This window comes from Acanthochromis polyacanthus, chromosome 3 (assembly GCF_021347895.1).
Source record: "Acanthochromis polyacanthus isolate Apoly-LR-REF ecotype Palm Island chromosome 3, KAUST_Apoly_ChrSc, whole genome shotgun sequence".
Classification (NCBI taxonomy): Eukaryota; Metazoa; Chordata; class Actinopteri; family Pomacentridae; genus Acanthochromis; species Acanthochromis polyacanthus.
This window is the reverse complement of record NC_067115.1, coordinates 12,763,347-12,780,666: the sequence shown is the minus strand read 5'-3', so window position 1 is coordinate 12,780,666 and position 17,320 is coordinate 12,763,347. Positions and strand designations below refer to the sequence as shown.

Here is a 17,320-nt window from a genome sequence, read left to right as displayed (position 1 = left end):
TACATAAATGCTTGTCTTGGGAAAAGAAAAGAAAGCAAACAGGCATTTGAATTGGAGTTTAGTTAAAACAAGAGCAGTCATCAGGTACAGATGAAGACCTGATATGGAACAAAAACTTCACCCATCTAACATACTGGACCAAACCCAAGTTTAAAAAAGTGAACTGTTTTTGCAGGCAAACTCAACTAATGTCTTTTCTAATTCTCTGCAGTTCGAGCCAAAAAGCTAATTCACTTCCAAGTATTCAAGCACTACTATAAAAGCCATGATTCCCAAAAACTCCCCACCCTGAAGAGAAAGATACACTCATCTGTTGGAAACATGATTATCTTGTCACAAGACCATCAAATCAAGCCAGCAAGACATGTTATGTATAAACAGCATTTATTGTATAATACAAAAATTCACATGTAAAACTTTGATTCTTCTAAAACAGCAAAATGCACTGTAATTATAACACCATAGTTAAAAACTGGATCAATGGTCACTGATTTCAAAACACACTGTAGACTAATACTGTATGTAAATGCCAACTGTTCCATTAGCTCGTCTACTTGTACTCTCTTTGGGAGAGAACAGTGCGATAGAGAGAAGTGCCTTTAGCCTGGAAAAAGGTCACAATCATCTTGTTCTTTGTGACTTCTGCGTGAACGAAGCCTCCCAGTGTCGAAGCCTGACCAGTGAAGAACTTCACAGAACCTTTGGGGACATGGCTCCAGTGACGGGTGTCGGGATCCAGGAAGTTTCCAGCACCGCTCACCACATGGCCCACATCAGACTCTTCAATGTACTGCAGAAGGAAGAAACGCAGCAAGAGTTTGAGCTTAAAGATGCAGATTTATAGACTAAAAGTTAGCATATTCAGCAAGCACCAACCTGCAGATTGTGGTCATGCCCACAGAAGTAAGCAGTGGCTTTGTATTTAATGAGCAGAGGACGAAGCCTCTGCAGCAGACAATCTGTGGGCCCATGTTTGGACACAGACCACACAGGGTAGTGGCCTGCCACCAACAGGAAGTCTGCTTTGGATCGAGCCAGTCTCTCCTGCAGCCAAGTCAGCTGACGATTAGCATCCACAACAAACATCGGCCCTCTGGGCTTTTCGTCCGCGTGGTCATCAGAGTTACCACACAGCATTATGGTGTCCAGCATGATGATGGTCAGAGTCTTTCCGGTGTTGGGGATGCGGAAGTTCAGCTCATAGTAGTAGGCAGGGAACTTCCTAACAAGGTTTTTTGAAAAAAAAAAGTTAAGTCACCATGCTTGAACTGTAGTTTAAAACTAGATCCGTTTAAGCTGCCACTTACCATCTGTCAGATCTGCCACTGTACTCAATTTGGGCTTTGACGTTCCCTGCATGATCGTGATTGCCAGCAAGAACATACCAGGGCACTCTGAGAGACTTTGCAGAGTACACAGACTCAAAAGTGTCCTGAGGGGAAGATTTAAAAGAGAAAGCACAGTTATTGTCTCCCAGGGGTGGAAAAGTATGCAGATCTTTTACTACAAGTATCAACACAGCAGCATAAAAATATTCCATTATAGGTCAAAGTCCTGCAAAAGTAAAAGGTGCACATTACAGGCAGCAAAATGTTCTTCAAGTTAAGTATTTGGTTCCTTTGGGGAGGAGGAAAAAAAAAAAAAAAAAACACACCAATATCACTTTATCAGCTACGACACAGCTGTGTTATCGCTGCTGCAGATGGAGCTGGTTCAAAACAGTCTTTTCAGTTTAGATACCAAGGATCAGCAAATATAACATAACAGAATTATGGCATTTACTAGATTAGATGTTTTTAGATACAATTTTCCCCACCACAAAAATTTCAAAGTGTACTTAAATTTGAGTTCTCCCCTAGGTTTTTATATACCTATTGTAAATGTGCATAAAAACATTAGCAAATGTGACCTAAAAGGAACGGTCTCAGGAGCATAGTAAGATCTTCGCCTTAACTTGTGCCCAGGAGTGGAGAATTTATTCAAATCATAAAAGTACTAATAAAGCAATGCAAAAATATTCCAATACTAGCAAAAATGTCCTACATGAAAAATCCTAAGGAAACGGAAGCATTAAATTAGCTTTGGTTCTAATATTTGCATCATATTAATAGTGAAGCATCAGTGTGTTGCTGTTCTAGCTGGTTTGAACTAGCTTATACAGTTTCATATGCAGGGACAGCAGATAAATCTGAGAGGAAAGAGGAAGAGAAATTCTGGCACAATTGTATTTTCAGTTTCTCCAATCTTAGATTATTGGAACAATACTGGATCATTTAATGAAATAAAACTAGACAGGGGATTAAAGAGGCTGTTAACTCAGACAAGAGTAATGAAACACCAACTACACACTGTTTTGTAAGAGGTTAGAAGCTGAGGTTGACACCACTGGTTAATCTTTAACAGACATGTTATTTTATCTAGTGTCAAAGCTTCGTCACCAAAACAACTAAAGCCGTCAGATAAATGTGGTGGAGTAGAATGTACTGTGAAATGTAGTACAGGGGAAGTATAAAGGAGCATAAAACAGAAATACTCAAGTACAAGACCTCACAACTGTACCCACTTTCAAACACTGTTGTAAGCATCTTACCTTAAACCGAGGAGAATCCACGCTCTCCACACCTTTGTAGTAGAAGTTGTCGCCAAGGGCCAGAACAAAGTCAGCTCCCATCTGCTCTGCCACTTTGCTCATTTCTTGAGCTGTAGCCTTCTGTACAGCGGTGGTGTACGGCGCATAATTCACTCCTCCCCAGTCTCCTATAGCCAGGAACCTGATGGAGGTTCTGTTCTCTACAAGGAAACAAAGCATAAAAAGAAGACATCAGGACTTCTGACTCTGAAGAAGAACACGAAAGTCAGTGTAAACTGATACTCACTACTACTCTCTCCCAGGTCTTCAAAGGCAGTAGGATAGCAGTAGGCCACAGGGACGGCAGCAATTAAAATGGATAAAAGAGTGACTGCCATCTTTAGAGACAAAAAACACAGTTACAGCCGACTTAAAGAAAAATAAGACATGCAGCTACAACCAAATAAAAGTCAGAACCTCCATGAGCAACAAAACAAGGAAGTGACTCATGAAACAAACACACCACAGTTGCAGCTTACCATGTGAACCTATGCTTCCTCTCTCCCCCCCTGCCTGTCTCATGATTTTTTATGCCTAAAGGTGAGCTGTGATTGGCTGCAGTCTGAAGCTGACATGTCCCAGCTGGAGTTAATGGAAGCCTATCAAAGGTGTCTGTGTGTTACCAGAGTTCAAAGAAGTTCAATGCATCTCAGTAATAAACTTCTCAGAACACATGATCGTCATCAGCCTCAGCAGAGACGCCACAAAGAAAAACAATAATCTATTGCCTGTCATGAGAATGAAAATGCAACTGGCTGACAGGGGGAAAAACAGAGCCTCCGTGTGTGAAGAGCTTAGGTGTCAGAGTGCAGAGATAATAAAGTGAAAGATAAAACACTCACAGCTGATAACTGGTGAGGTGAGCTCAAGATGACACTCTCCGTCCTCGTAGAGCTTTTTCTCCTCGTCTTTTTATCGACATTCCTGGAGGAGAGGCTGCAGGAGGACCAGCCCTGGGACACGCTGCAGGGGCATGATCATTGCTCACACCCTGACTCAATCTGGGGACTGGAGGGTCATCAGGACCACATGTGACCCTCTATGGTTATTATAGGCTGCTGTCCAGACTCCACTTTTTCCACTTCAGTGTTAATCACTGTTTCCCTCCTTCCTTTTGTGTGTCCATCTTTTTGGATAAATCCAGAATAAAAAATGTAGCCCACTGACTTTACTCAAGTAATCAAGTCACAGACAAATTGGGTGGTCTTACAAAATGTATTATTGCATTTAGTTTTGCAACTAGATTGTCTGTATTTTCTCTCCTTATGTCACTTTAAATGAAAACAGGACTACCTCTTCTTCTTTGATACAAACATACTGGCCTATTGAATAGCTAAAAGGCCACAGTGAAGGGGGTCAGAACTGTGAATTTATGTTTTGCAGACCTGAGATGTCGATAGAAGACAGACCGCATACAGACAAGAAACATCTAAGAGTATATAGCGCCTTTAAACACTTTGGTAAATGTCTGTTGCAACAAGGAGAATTTCTGAAAGAACAATAAACAGAAGAAACTACAGTGAATATTCAAGCTATACAAGCTATTATTATTGTACAATATTTTTGTCTTTAATATCCTGTTTTACTTACAAAAAACTGACACTGCATGGAAGATGATAATGCATCAGAGTAAATGTGATAATAAAAACAAAACAAGACACAAATGCAGTAACAGTGGTAGTATGCAAACAAACAGGCGCTTAAAGGGTTAAAGTCCATACAATGAATGAATGTTATAACATGAACATGTAAATATAGTATATAGCATCATTTGGCTGTTTTTGACAGTGACCATCAAAAACAAAACATTCTCTTAGCATTTACAAATGAAAAATATTTTACTTGTTGCTTACATGGTAATTTGTTACATGAAAGCAAACTGGCATTTAAAGAGTTTAAAGACTTCTTGGTAGCGATAACCAGGATAAATGCTCGTTCAAAAAATTACTCAGTAAAAGTAGAAATTAATATTATATATTCTTTAAAGTGTTTTTGATGTGTAAGGACATTTTTGTCCTTGAGGATCTCATTTTTTGGTTTAAATTTGAAAAATTAGAGGTTAATTTCTGCCAGTAGAACTCAAGTAACGTCTCAACAATGATGCCCTAATTTCAGTACTCAGGTCAGTGAGGCCTCCTCTCATCATTCATAACCATGCAGTCAGATATGTAGGCCATCTCTGCTACAGTGTCACACTAAATACACTCCCAGTCAAAAGTTTGGACACACTTTCTCATTCAAGTGAAAGAGGAAGTGTCCAAACTTTTGGCTGGTAGTGTACACACCAGACTGGCCGCACTGCAGAAACAATTTGCAACACTTGCTGGTGATGCAAAAAGTCCTCAGTAACACTCAGGTGAGGAAAATCCTTGGTATGTTTAAGGGAAGGTCAAGTTGAACTGACTTGAACTGCTTCAAATTCATAATCTTACAGGCGGAGCTCCGCTCCAACCTCAATTGTACTTTATCAGAACGTCATGCATAAAAAAAAACCCCTGAAAGGGTTAATGATAAAATCTCACCACACACCAACAAGCTTCTGCCTGTACGTAGCAAAATGATGGTCAGAAACTTTGCTCCAAAATAAGAGTTATTTATTTTTACAACAAGGTTTAGAGTGTTTTTAAAGATACAGAAAAGAAAACTTTAGCTCAAAATTACAAGCAGTTTTAAACCAAAACCATATAGTAGAACCAGTACACTAGATTAAAAAAAAAACAACACAACACTCATGTCTGCGTGGATGTGAAGGACGCTGTAGAGATAAAAGACAAAATGCCGAATAGGCAACTGTTTACCCAGATGTGAGAGAACAACAGAGGTGCAGAGTGAGAAGAGAACTAAAAATAAAATAAAAATTCCAGTTTCAGAAAAAACAACTCAGCTATTTCTTTGTTATCCTTTTCAGAAGCACTAACTCAGACCATCATCAGGGGTGAAGAATCCTCGCGTCATAGTGAGGTGAGACGAGCTGAGAATGACGTGATGATCAGTAATTCATGTTATTGTATCCAGAGTATGAGCCTTGGTTCTGTCCTCCGAAGCCCTGATACGAACCATATCCCTGCTGATTCCCCCAAGACGACTGGTTTCCCCCCCAGCCTGCGATAAAGACCAAACCAGGACATGTTATCTCCTTTATCTGGTGGTACTGTGTTTGCTAATACAGAATTAATGCAACAAAGTGTAATTATTAAGAGTAAGTTAACTTTATTATCTATTTTGATCAGTAAGTGGAGTTTAGCTTGTCAGTTACCATTACTCACCATAACTATTACTGTACCCCTGTCCGCCGGTCACTGAGCTGGGGTAAGCAGTGCTGTACATAGAATAATCTCCTCCGACACTCTGACCCTCGCTCTGACTTTGGGTCAGCATCTTCTTCTTCTCGTCTCCGTACCCGTAGCTGTACGGACTCTCCTGATCGGCGGGAGGAGGCATCGACTGGTAGCTTTCCGCCTTCGTGGTGCTGTTGTTGGTGCTGGAGGCTGGTGGGGAGGAGAAGGTGGCGCTGCTCTCGGGGTAAAAGGTGCCGTAGCCGACGTTGCTGCCTGAGACGCTGGGGCCGGTGTTTCTAGCCGTGGCTGCGTTATTCCCATATAGCTTATCTGAAAGACAGTTGAAAAAAAGACCTGAGTGACCCTGTGGTGTGAGATCTCATTTTCTTTAAAGACATGCTTTGTGCTAAGACCAAATCCCACACTGCTGACATTCTCATTAAATATACACCAGACAGATCCTTTAGATCAACAAGTTTCATCCCTTTAGCTAGATTAAATTCAGCTTATGCTGCCTGCAGTCTTTATGATCCCACCCTGGGGGATTCTCCATCACATGAACGAAGGACTGTTGCTGTCTGTTTTTCACAAACACATTTTTAGGTTTAAATTACAAATAAATCTTTATTTCAGAATGAGCTTTACTGCCATTCTTCCACTTTTTAATCATCATAATACTTTCTTATCCAATTCCCTTTTTTACGCTAACAGCCAAGGTAAGTTTTGGTCTTACCCTTTATACATAGACTGACAATATATATTCCATTCTTTTATGTTTTTAATCATATATGCATGATCATTGCCTATTTTTTTCTGTCTGCTGTATCAAATGTGACACAAATGACCTTGACTAGGCCTGTAATCGATGATTTTTAATAATATCTATCCGACAACTAATCGTGCACTCTAATGTCCAGAAGTACAGTAGCTCAGAGATATTTAACTTATTAAGAAAGAAATGTTGTTGCATTTTTGCATAAAAACTGACTTTAATGACTATTTAATTATTAGATTTGGTGGTAATTTTTAGTACAACACTATTAGCAAGAAAAAGCTGAGAGAATGTGACAGCACGGTTAATCTGTGTTCAGTAAAGGCAATGAGTCTGTGCTACCTTATTTGACAAAATCTGTGTGCATTCCTGTTATTTCTGACCATCTGATAAACAAAGTGTCTAATATGCTTAAGTAAATGAAACCCCAAAACTGTCTTTTACTGGGTGTGAAAAATTCCTCTATGCAGGGAAAAACACATGCAGTGCATTAATCATATCCAGTTGTAATTTCTAAGAGCACCAATTGAGTTTCAACACGACTGCAAAATAAGTAAATGGTCTCAAAGACATTTGCTACTTTATGTATAGTCATTTGGAATATTTAGTGTGTAATGCAGACAAAAACAAACCAAAACCCGAACAAATAAAAACCACCATGACTATCTAAAGTCAGTCTGCAAAGAGCAAACAGAGACGTTGAGATACTTACGATAGCCAGAGCCAGTGCTGCTCTCATAACTGTAGTTGGCTTTTAAAATAAAGGAAAGACACGACTATTTAGTTGGTTTCCTCACAGCGTGCAGTGCATGTTGCACATGTTTAAAGGATCCTTTAATGACTTGGCTGACACTTCCGCAGGGTAAAATTCCTTACTCTTGTTGTAGCTGGGTCCTGAGGGAAACGGTTTGCCTCGGCCCCTTCCTCGACCTCCCCTGTTGGGGCCCCAGCCGCGGGACCCAGAGTCTGAAGGAATGCCGCGGATGGTGCCGAACCCTGGGATGTGCTGTTGAGAAAGAAGTGTCAAAAATCTAATATGAAGCAATGTCAATATCAAAACCAGGATGAATTATAGACTTTGAAGGTCACAAGCTTGATGAACTACCATGTCGGTGTAGGTGATCTTCTTCTTTGAAACATTTCTGTTGATGTTTGACACGTCGCTGTCGTCTGGGAAGAGCTTCTCCAGAGCAGCGAGGGCAGCGTAGGCCTTCGCTTCCTTCTTATTAGAGCCTCTTCCTTTAAACTTCTGCCCATCAACTTCCACCTGAGAGCAAAAGAAGACATAGAAAAAAATAATCCACAGGCTTTATTTTCTAGTGATTATTGAAACTCTGGCCCAAAACCCTATTTGAGTGTGTTTTTTTTCCTCAAGAGGAGACGAGGAGAGAAATTCAGCTTTGTGTAAAAATGTAAAACATCAAAAATGTTTTCCCAGTCTGATAAAAATGTCAGTAAAAAAAAGCCTATTTAGGAACCAGTATGATGAAAGAAAGATGTTTTTTTTAAAACCAGGTTTATCATATTGTCAGCTACAAGTGTTCTGCTATTCTCTTTTGTTTTCTCTTCTCTACATTTTGCCCAATTAGTGCCACAAAACGATGCAATACATGGGTGCACCGATGAAATTGCAATCTTTTGACTGGGTGTCTTCTTTTCTATGATTTCTAAGCGGATTCAAGTATGCTTATATGCTTTCTGTTCTGGCAGAGTGTCCGTGTCTTTTACAGACCATATGCTGTCATTTTGGGAAGTTTAAAATCCTGCCAAGAATAATGGATGGCAGGATTACCCAGTATAATTTACCCCCCTACCTCCCCTCTGCTGCTAATCTGAGCCAAATGGGGCTTTACGAGTCAGAAAAGTCAGAGTTTTTCCAAATCCTAAACACGAGTTTAAACAGATCACACAAACGTAACAATATTTAGTACAGTTGTTGTTTTCTATGCAGACATATTGCTGACTCACCTCCATGACAAAGCACTTTTCATGCGAGCCCCCCGTCTCTGCAGAAAGCTCGTACTTCAGGCTGCGGCGCTTCTCATTCAGCTCCATCACAGGATTCTTGCCATTTTTAGTCAGGATGGGACCCTGACCAGTCTGTTCACAGCAAGAGGACAAACAGGTGCTGTCAAACCCACATTATGACCATTTGACTCAAGAACATAGAACTTCCTCGTCTCTTCACTTCAGTGTATGTTTTAAGATGCTTCTAAATAAATCTGAGAACTCGAGTACGCACATCTTCTGATGTAGTGGAGCTCGTTGCAGCAGCTTTAACCGATTCCTGGCTTCCTTCAGCATCACCACTGGACTCTGATTTAGATTCTGAACCTATTGGAAGACCGAGATCTTGCAGAACCTGTGAATGACAAGAGTCAAAACATTACAGCAAAAACAACAATTGTCCTTTTCTCCATACAATTTTTTCATACAAACAAGTGTTAAAACAAAATAAAAATGTATGTAGTGGAATATTTATAGTATTAGAGAAGCATTTTTTCTAGTATTGCCAACACATGTGGGCATTTGGAAAACTATTCTGCATTTTTATTCCAGTTTTTTTTCCAACTGATTTAAAACGAGTAATCAAAGAAAACCAACTTTTGTATTATTTACTAATGGCATTATAGCTGTACTGAACTGCACAGTTTTCTCTCATCATGTATAGAGCTACAGGACTTTAAATTGCAGTGAAAAATGAGCCCACAGTGAGTTAAAATGTCCAGAAACTGCCTGGGGTTCAGAGAGATACGCTTGAGGCCGAGTAGGTTTGGTTTTTCAACAGCAACAACAAAAAGTTCGCTTGTGTAGATAAAAATACAGCAGCCTTACCTTGGTGGCTACGTTCAGTTTGGCGGCGCGCTTTGAAGGCCCTGTGGCCTCGTAGGTTTTCCCATTCAGGTCAACAGCCATCGTAAAGACCGGCTCATGGACCGGACCGGTCTGAGACGTAAGTCGATACTCCAGTCCGGGTCTGTACTGGTTCAGACGCATCACAGCATTCATGGTCAGATCATCGGTGACTACAGGAAAAGGAAACAAAAGGCGGAGAGAAATATGAGCCAACAAATAAACTCATTCATTTCTAGGTTAGTCTTACAGAAATGTTAAGAAAAAGTGACTATTTGGTGTTACTTTTCATTCATTTCAAAAAGAACATTTATAGCTCGGAGGCAAATGAGAACATGCCTACAATGTCAGGTTCATGTACTGATAAGAGTACGTTAATGTATCCCTGTGTTGATCAGAGGTCAACAGATGTTTTTTCTAAGAACTAGTAGTCAAGGAGACACATAATCAGTATTTGAAACCGATACATCTTTATGGTCAAAATGAAAGTCTGGGTGTCAAAATCTGGAATAACACAAAGTCCAACACAAAACACTGTTGAAATATTATTCATACTATACAACTATTAAATTAAATATCAACTTTTCAACAGTCATCCTTCAGTGTTGGTGGACTATTATGTCTGACAACCCATCAGATAGTTCTGCTAGTACTTGGTCCGGAATTGTAGTACTGGAATCAGGAAACGATTTTTAAAAATGCCAATTAATGGAAACATTTTAAATATCAGAGCCCATAATAGTTAGCTTCCCAGTGTTGATGCAGATAAAATAACACAAGCCTCTAATATTAATTACTAACATGACTTCCTCTGAAAGCGCTTCTGGAACTTGAGGAACTTCCTCTGTTTGCTGTTGAGATGGGGCTCGTCCTCTTCTTTCTCCACCTCTGAGTAAGCTCTCTTAGGCGGCAGGCCGAAGTGTCCGGCTATCTGAGCTGAGAAAGACGCAACAGAAACAAGCGTGAGGACAGACCTTTTGAGGAAAGCGTTACATGATACTTGAACAGGCGAGGGAAGTTAGATTATTCCCTACCTGCGCCTTCTTTGCCGCCGGCTCCCATCAATTTCCGTGGCTTGACGGGTTTACTGTCCATCCCCAACACCTTGTGCATCTGTCCAAATGCACACAGCCTCAAGGCAAACTGAGAAAAACAGAAATATCAGCCACTGTTTCTGTGATTTAATAATAATTAATAATACATACGCTACCAGTCAAAGGTTTGGACATGCCTTTTAATTCAATGGGTTTTTTTTAAATTATTTTGTACACTGCAGATTAATACTGAAGACGTCAAAACTATAAAATAATACATATGGAATTATGCTGTAAACAAAAAAGTGCTAATCTTCAGTATCAATCTACAATGTAAAAAAAATACAAATAAATAAAAAGCATTCAATGAGAAGGGGTGTCCAAACTTTGGTAGTGTATGTTGGCATTTAAAGCCCCGTCTTACCTGAGCGCTCTGTGTGATGTCTTCACATTGCTGCACAGTCAGATATGCAGTGGCACCGACCGGGTCCTTCTCACATGGATCTTTAATTCCGGGACCATCTTTGCACAGATGCGGTCAAATCTTAATGTCACTGCCGATGCATCAACGCTCATGCTGGTTTGACAACACAAATAAAATCTCACCTTCCAAGAGAATTCCAGAAGCAACGCACTCCAAAACCCTGCGAAGAGACTCGCCCGTTCCCATTGGTCTCTCAGATGTACTAATAGCCTTTTCTACCAGCAGTTCAAGAGGCTGCATGGAAACAGGAGCACAAAGCAAAGCACTGATGATACCGATTAAGTTGCTGTTCATAACAAAAAAGGACGAGGGGAGGCTGACTTATACGCAAATATCTACTGTGCTGTTATCAGAAGAAGTGCACCAGCGGTTTTCTCACCCATCCTGACAGGGGCGTCCACGTAGGAACACGGATACACAAGTCCCTCAAGATGCGGATCACAATGACAGCAGAAGTCAGGTCATTGACTTTCGCCTGAAGAGACAAAATAAATCCAGTTCAGTTAGAGGAGCTGCCGCCTCTCATGCCACTTCCTCCCTGTGCTTTCTGAGTTTCCACCAAACGATTCGGAAAACAAAGCAAGCACAGAATGGTGAGAACTACTGAGCCGTCTCCATTTCAACAACAACTTATATCTTGGGTGTTTTGACCGTTTATGGCCTTTGTTGTACAGTAGGAGCTGAAACGGAGAGGTCTCAGTCTTAAATCATCTGCTCGTGTCGATACCAATGATTCATCCACATCTGTCAATGGTATGAATCAGCAGATCACCCCTCAGCTCTCTACTAAAACTCAAAAGTTCGATACTTTGGTTAGATCATAACCTAAACCTTCAAGAACTGAAGAGCAGCTTGTAAAAACTGTCACTGTCTCTAAATGAACACAAAATAAAAAAGGGAGGTCATTCAAGGAAACAGTTCAACCTTTGTATAAATAAGGACGTGAATGCAAACCTGGAACCACTTGGCGTGGCGGAGAGACGCCAAGGCAGTTAGGCATTTCTGCCTGTCCAGAACGTCCGGCGGATCGTTGACTGTTCGCATTTCTATTGACGAGGTGGGGTAAGAAGAAAAGGTACAGTTTGACCAAGGGGGTCGGCTCTGTCTTGCAGCTCAGGGAGTAGCAGCTTTTCCCAAACCACCAGCAGCAGGGAAAAGGGGTCTCAAGTACCTAATGTGTAAATCTTAGGTCCCAGCGAACATATTGGTCCCCCGTCATAGATCTGAGCTAACTTTTCCACAGTGCGTCCAAGTAAAAAGACTGTCAGAGAGACACAGTGGTATTTACAACACTGCATAGCATGTTGTGCACGTACAAACACTGCACTACAGTAAATACCCCTTTCCCTCTGCCCCTCGGCTTGGGTTTGCTGCTCCCCCCTCCTCCTGAGACAGTATGTCCAGTTGGTCAAAGGTCCAGCGTTCCTAAAAAACTTGACAAACTAAAAGGTAATCAGTTGTAAAATCACAAGCATTTAGAGAAACTTCACGTCTGCACCACACTGCAGCAAAACTGATGAGTCCCTGACCAAAGAGTGGCTTCAGGAGGCCTTAAGAAAGATTGGAAACACAAAGAGCCATACCAGGCTATTCTGGGCATGTTTTAGCTCTTTTTTCCCCCCCTCTACTCTACAAATACGATTCAACTAATGTATCCGCTGTTAGCTTTAGCCTACTAATGAGGACTTTCAATACAGCAGTGAGAAGTTACATGACTGAAAAACAGTAGGACAGTGTGCTTACAACGAGGTAAAAGCAGTAACTACACTTACGATGATATCGGATTAAAATGATTATTATTGTCAATATGCAAGTACGCAAACCTTCAAAGAAAAGTCTTCACCTTAAATTAGTGTTTTCTTTAAGTGTACAGAGTAATTGTGACTGGATTTAATGATAGTGGCATTATTAATAATTCTAACACAGTATGAAATTTTTTACAAAATGATCGCATCAAAGAGATGCACTAGCAATACGTGGAAAACATTGGTATATTTTAATCAGTTTACTCCCTAAAAACTCCTCACTGGTCACACTGGTTACGTGTGGATATGCAGTGTTCGATCTCATGCACAAGATGGAGCACCGTAAATAGTGAGAGCACTGCACCAGATTGGCTCTGAATTATTGTGAACGATCAGCTATTGCATAATATTAAATGTGTAGCCCCAGTGTGCAGTGTAGTAAATAGACCAAAACTGCACTGAGCCTGGTATGGTTCTATATGTGGAGCTTGAGAAACTCACTGCAACTTTACACAAAGAAAAACTGCTCATTCTTGTGAACACAGAAGCTCGACAAACACTCCCCTAACCAAAACATTAACCTAAGTCTACTGATTTGCTGGTTTCTGCTATTGCTGTCCAGTATTTTTCTCCTCGTATTTTAAATTCTCCTAAGAGCAGCCACAGAAACGTCCTTCACTGTTGATCAGTTTTGCTGCAGCTGGTTCCAAATGTACATGTTCAGCATCAAGGACATGCAATGCGCGCAGTAACTTGTTATTCTTGAGAAAGCCTTCACTTTAAACATGAAAACAACAAGAATAGACAAAGTTGGGTTTTTTTTGGTTTGTTTTTATGACTGAGGCATTGTCATTAAGATGAGCAGAATGTATCAGCGACTACAGAAGAGATGTAGAGCCGCAAACGGCAGTTTGGCACAAAAACGACGACAGGACTCTCGAGCGAGTGAAGAGCCAACGCTTGTTGGTTGTTCACTGGCATCGGTCTGAGACAGTCACTGTACAAGCTCCACTGGGGTTTCATAGGATGCAGATGGACAACTTACGTGGTATTTTTGTCAGTGCAGAGTTTTCAATCAGTGGAGCAGTACAGCGTGTGCATACTGAGAACACACAGATCAGGCTTGTAGTAGCTGATGACTAGTTGGAAACAGGACCAACATACGCACCTTCTTCTTCTTCAGCAGTTTTACTCTCTTGCTCTGCTCTGACAAGAGGTGACGTCAGGTGGATAATGAGAGTCAGGGCTGACTCCTTGGTGCTTGTCACAACAATGCCTGCGTCTCCTGGACACGGGCTTACTGAATATGTCCCAGCTGAAATGGTCTGTATAAAAGAAGAGGAAAAAATAGAAAGGTGAAAGAGGAAGTAAAGCCTATCTAATACCAGATCTGTGAAAAATGTTTTTTACAGAGAATGCCATAAAACAACCGAGGACACTCATCTCTACCTCTAACTGGGCAGTTAGCTTTTCAGCCACTTGTTTAAGCAGAGTAATTGTGGGTTTGTTGGAGCAAAGCAGCACAAGTTCCAAGTCTTTGTCCCCCTTCAGGAGCAGTCCTTTAGCCACCAGCCCGACCCTCATGACACCACGAAGGACACGCTCCTGTGCATTATCACTTGCACTAGGAGGGAAACAAAACAATCAAAACAAGATTCAGTTATTAAAATACCATGTAATCTAACTGTAATTTGATACACTTATTAGAGCTACCACCGACTGTTTGGACACTTTGCTTACTTTACTGCCTCTGTAGTTTCTTTGTCGTCTTTTCGAGTATCCATCTGGTCAGAAACGGACTTCAGGGCACACTCCACGTGGGAGACAATTGTCTGCACCGCCTCCAGCTCCTCTGGTGAGGGGTACACTTCAGAGTGTTTCGCCATCACAAGCCGATCATATGGCCCTGTGTATGACCGGGGGATTTGAGTTTCCTACAATGGAAAGAAAATCAAACAAGGGAAGCTTCATATTGGAGGAAAAAAACAACAACACAGTGCAGATGACAACAAATGCATGTTTAGTTAATACTGTAATCATAAACCCAATTTCAAAGAGGCCTGCGATCTGTCTGTGTGGAGTTTGCATGTTCTCCCTGTGCCTGCATAGGTTTTCACCAGTTTTCCTGTTTCCTCTCGCAGTCCAAAAACATGCTGAGGTTAGTTAGTGATTCTAAATTGTCCATAGGTGTGAATGTGAGTGTGATTGTTTGTTTGTCTCTCTGTGTAGTCCTGCAATAGACTGCTGCCCTGTTTAACTCTACTGCTACTCTTGCATTCCAGTGAAATACATCTCATGTCAGAAAGAAAGAATTAGGAAGTACAATGTCAGTATTTATAGCCCAGATTAAAAAAATGACTTGGAAAAAGAAACATCATACACAGGATACAGCTTTCACGTAAGAGGAAGAGCAACCTTTTTAAAGAACAAAAGGAAATAAAATGGTGATGGAAAACAAAACATTGTGGAAAAAGAAGCGGGTCAGATGGCTCAAACTAAAAGAACTTGTGTATGAACTATCAAGACATCGATTTAGCAGGTGAGAAAATAACCTCATGATGACGCTGATCCTCGATCTCCTCGATGGCAGCGATGTAGTCGTGGTATTGCCTCAGCTCCTCCTCGTAGCACAGACAGTCGTACCAGTAACGCAGCTCCTCGTATCTGAATGGATGAAATCATAAATGAGAGACGCCTTACAGTAATCCAGTCAAAAGAGGTGCTAGAAAATGAACAGTTGTGAAAATCCTTTGGGCTTTACAATACTGTGAAGAGCTGCTAGTTGGTAAAATTGATGACATCAATACTGAAAATGCATCAATCATCACACATTAATATTTTTAATCAATGCAAATGTTTTAATTCAGTATCACTGCAAAATTTTGCAACATGACACCAGTTGTTTTTGGCACAGAATGAATATATAGTGACTGAATGCCGCTCATTAAGATTACACATTACCAGGATTCACTTGCAAACTGCTGCTCTTTCATCTGCCACATTCATCATACAAATAGTCAAGGTGACAGGTGTGCCCATAACTAATCTGAATATATTTTCTTAAAATTTACATCTACCTGTCAAAGTCTGAGAACGACTACACTATAATAAGAAAAAGAATTCATTTTGCTGTTCTGAGCTTGTTAAATATCCACAGTGTCCATGTTTCAGTTAAAGACTCCTTTATCTACTTGTTATCATGTGGGAGTGTCCAGTTTAACTCTGCAGCTTGATATGTAAAACTGTGTTCAAATTTCGTGCTGTGCTACATTATTTTTGTATCGTTTCGTTGCTTTCGTCTGCACAGCACTTTGTGTAACATTCAAGCTGTATGAAAAGTGCTACATTAATAAAGTCGGATTGATGGATCTAAAAGTACACCAAGTCAAATCAAATGTGTTCTATCAATGCAGCTGTCAGTCTTGTATTGTTTCTGTTTTATCCAGAAAGCCTAGTTGACTTTATTCTATGCTGTACCTGTCAAAGTCTGGCGGCAGCAGCCGGTGGCCCTGTTGGATTAGACTGTCCCAGTACAGCAGCTCTTCATACGCCTGGTGCTCGTCCCACATCGGCGGGGCCGCCATGCTGTCACGACAGAAATTACCACCTGTTTTATTACTTACAAATACGTGTCAAATCCAGTGTATAACTTGCAGAAAACAGTCAGTCATTATACCACCAGTCACAGTAAAGGTAATTCCATACAACGGAATGTGTTTTTCATGTGCATGTGCAGCGAACGTTAGCAAACAACACACGTAGGAAACCTGCTTTACATGTTAAAAACACGTCGCATCGAAGCAAACAGGCAACGTCTGCGTTAATCACCGCAAACTAAACACGCAGTATTGAATAGGGTCGAGCAGTAATTCCGCAGTTCCTCTCTCCCCGCAAATTAAGACCGTTAGTTAATGTTTATTGCACCCAACATTGAATCGATGTTAGCTAGCTAACGTTAGCGAGCATGTCGCAGTTCTGCAAATTTGCCATTAGGCGAATCGATTTCGCACAATGACACTGATCTCTAATTGAGTTTCAATGTTAGCCATTTCGAGCTTACCTTTATCAACGAGCGAATAAATCGTTGTAGACCTTTTACGGTAACGTCGCTGTCTTATTGATGTCAGCCGATCACGAGTCGCTTAAATGTGACGTCACGATACCGCTGCGGCGGATGGCCCTGCTCTCTGGGTAGAGCGGCCGTCTAGTTGCAACCGTCGGGTTGCCGGTTCGGTTCGATGCGTCGTGTCGATGGTGTCCCTGAGCAAGACACCTGACCCCTAATTGCTCCTGGTGGGTCGTGGTTAGCCTTGCAGGGCAGCTTCCGCCACCAGTGTGTGAATGTGTGTGTGAATGGTGTGATTGTGTGTGTGTGAATGGGTGCATTAAAAAAAGATGAAGATGCAGATAGTGATCAATGTCAACAAATTTTCAAGAAATAAAGTGTAAATAAATCAAATAAATACAATCGTAGAAGAAGCCTTCATATGTGTATGTAATATATATATGTGTGGGTGTGTGTGTG

General features: G+C 41.0%; 2 protein-coding genes across 5 annotated transcripts; both read right to left on the bottom strand.

Annotated features, from left to right (window-relative positions):
* Nucleotides 1-367: 367 nt before the first annotated feature.
* Nucleotides 368-3,612, bottom strand: acp5a (acid phosphatase 5a, tartrate resistant). Of its 3 annotated transcripts, none has more exons than XM_051945421.1 (6): nt 3,472-3,612; nt 2,877-2,967; nt 2,591-2,790; nt 1,308-1,432; nt 877-1,222; nt 368-790 (listed from the first exon to the last, which is right to left on the bottom strand). In XM_051945421.1, the coding sequence occupies exons 2-6, from the start codon at nt 2,965-2,967 to the stop codon at nt 551-553; spliced, it is 1,002 nt and encodes a 333-aa protein (XP_051801381.1). In that variant the 5' UTR covers nt 3,472-3,612; the 3' UTR covers nt 368-550. The 3 variants fall into 3 exon arrangements, with proteins under 3 accessions (XP_051801381.1, XP_022060857.1, XP_022060864.1); XM_022205165.2 differs by lacking the exon at nt 3,472-3,612 and adding an exon at nt 3,109-3,325; XM_022205172.2 differs by lacking the exon at nt 3,472-3,612 and having other exon boundaries at nt 2,877-3,089.
* Nucleotides 3,613-5,201: 1,589 nt separating this feature from the next.
* LOC110958552 (interleukin enhancer-binding factor 3-like) lies at nt 5,202-17,073 on the bottom strand. 2 transcript variants are annotated; one of them, XM_051945419.1, is made up of 20 exons: nt 16,856-17,069; nt 16,273-16,380; nt 15,348-15,459; nt 14,536-14,729; nt 14,245-14,419; nt 13,964-14,120; nt 12,005-12,096; nt 11,430-11,525; nt 11,173-11,284; nt 10,991-11,088; nt 10,567-10,675; nt 10,334-10,468; nt 9,515-9,705; nt 8,922-9,041; nt 8,648-8,779; nt 7,785-7,946; nt 7,556-7,685; nt 7,392-7,430; nt 5,896-6,237; nt 5,202-5,731 (listed from the first exon to the last, which is right to left on the bottom strand). In XM_051945419.1, the coding sequence occupies exons 2-20, from the start codon at nt 16,377-16,379 to the stop codon at nt 5,619-5,621; spliced, it is 2,616 nt and encodes an 871-aa protein (XP_051801379.1). In that variant the 5' UTR covers nt 16,380; nt 16,856-17,069; the 3' UTR covers nt 5,202-5,618. The 2 variants fall into 2 exon arrangements, with proteins under 2 accessions (XP_051801379.1, XP_051801380.1); XM_051945420.1 differs by lacking the exon at nt 7,392-7,430 and having other exon boundaries at nt 16,856-17,073.
* Nucleotides 17,074-17,320: the final 247 nt, after the last annotated feature.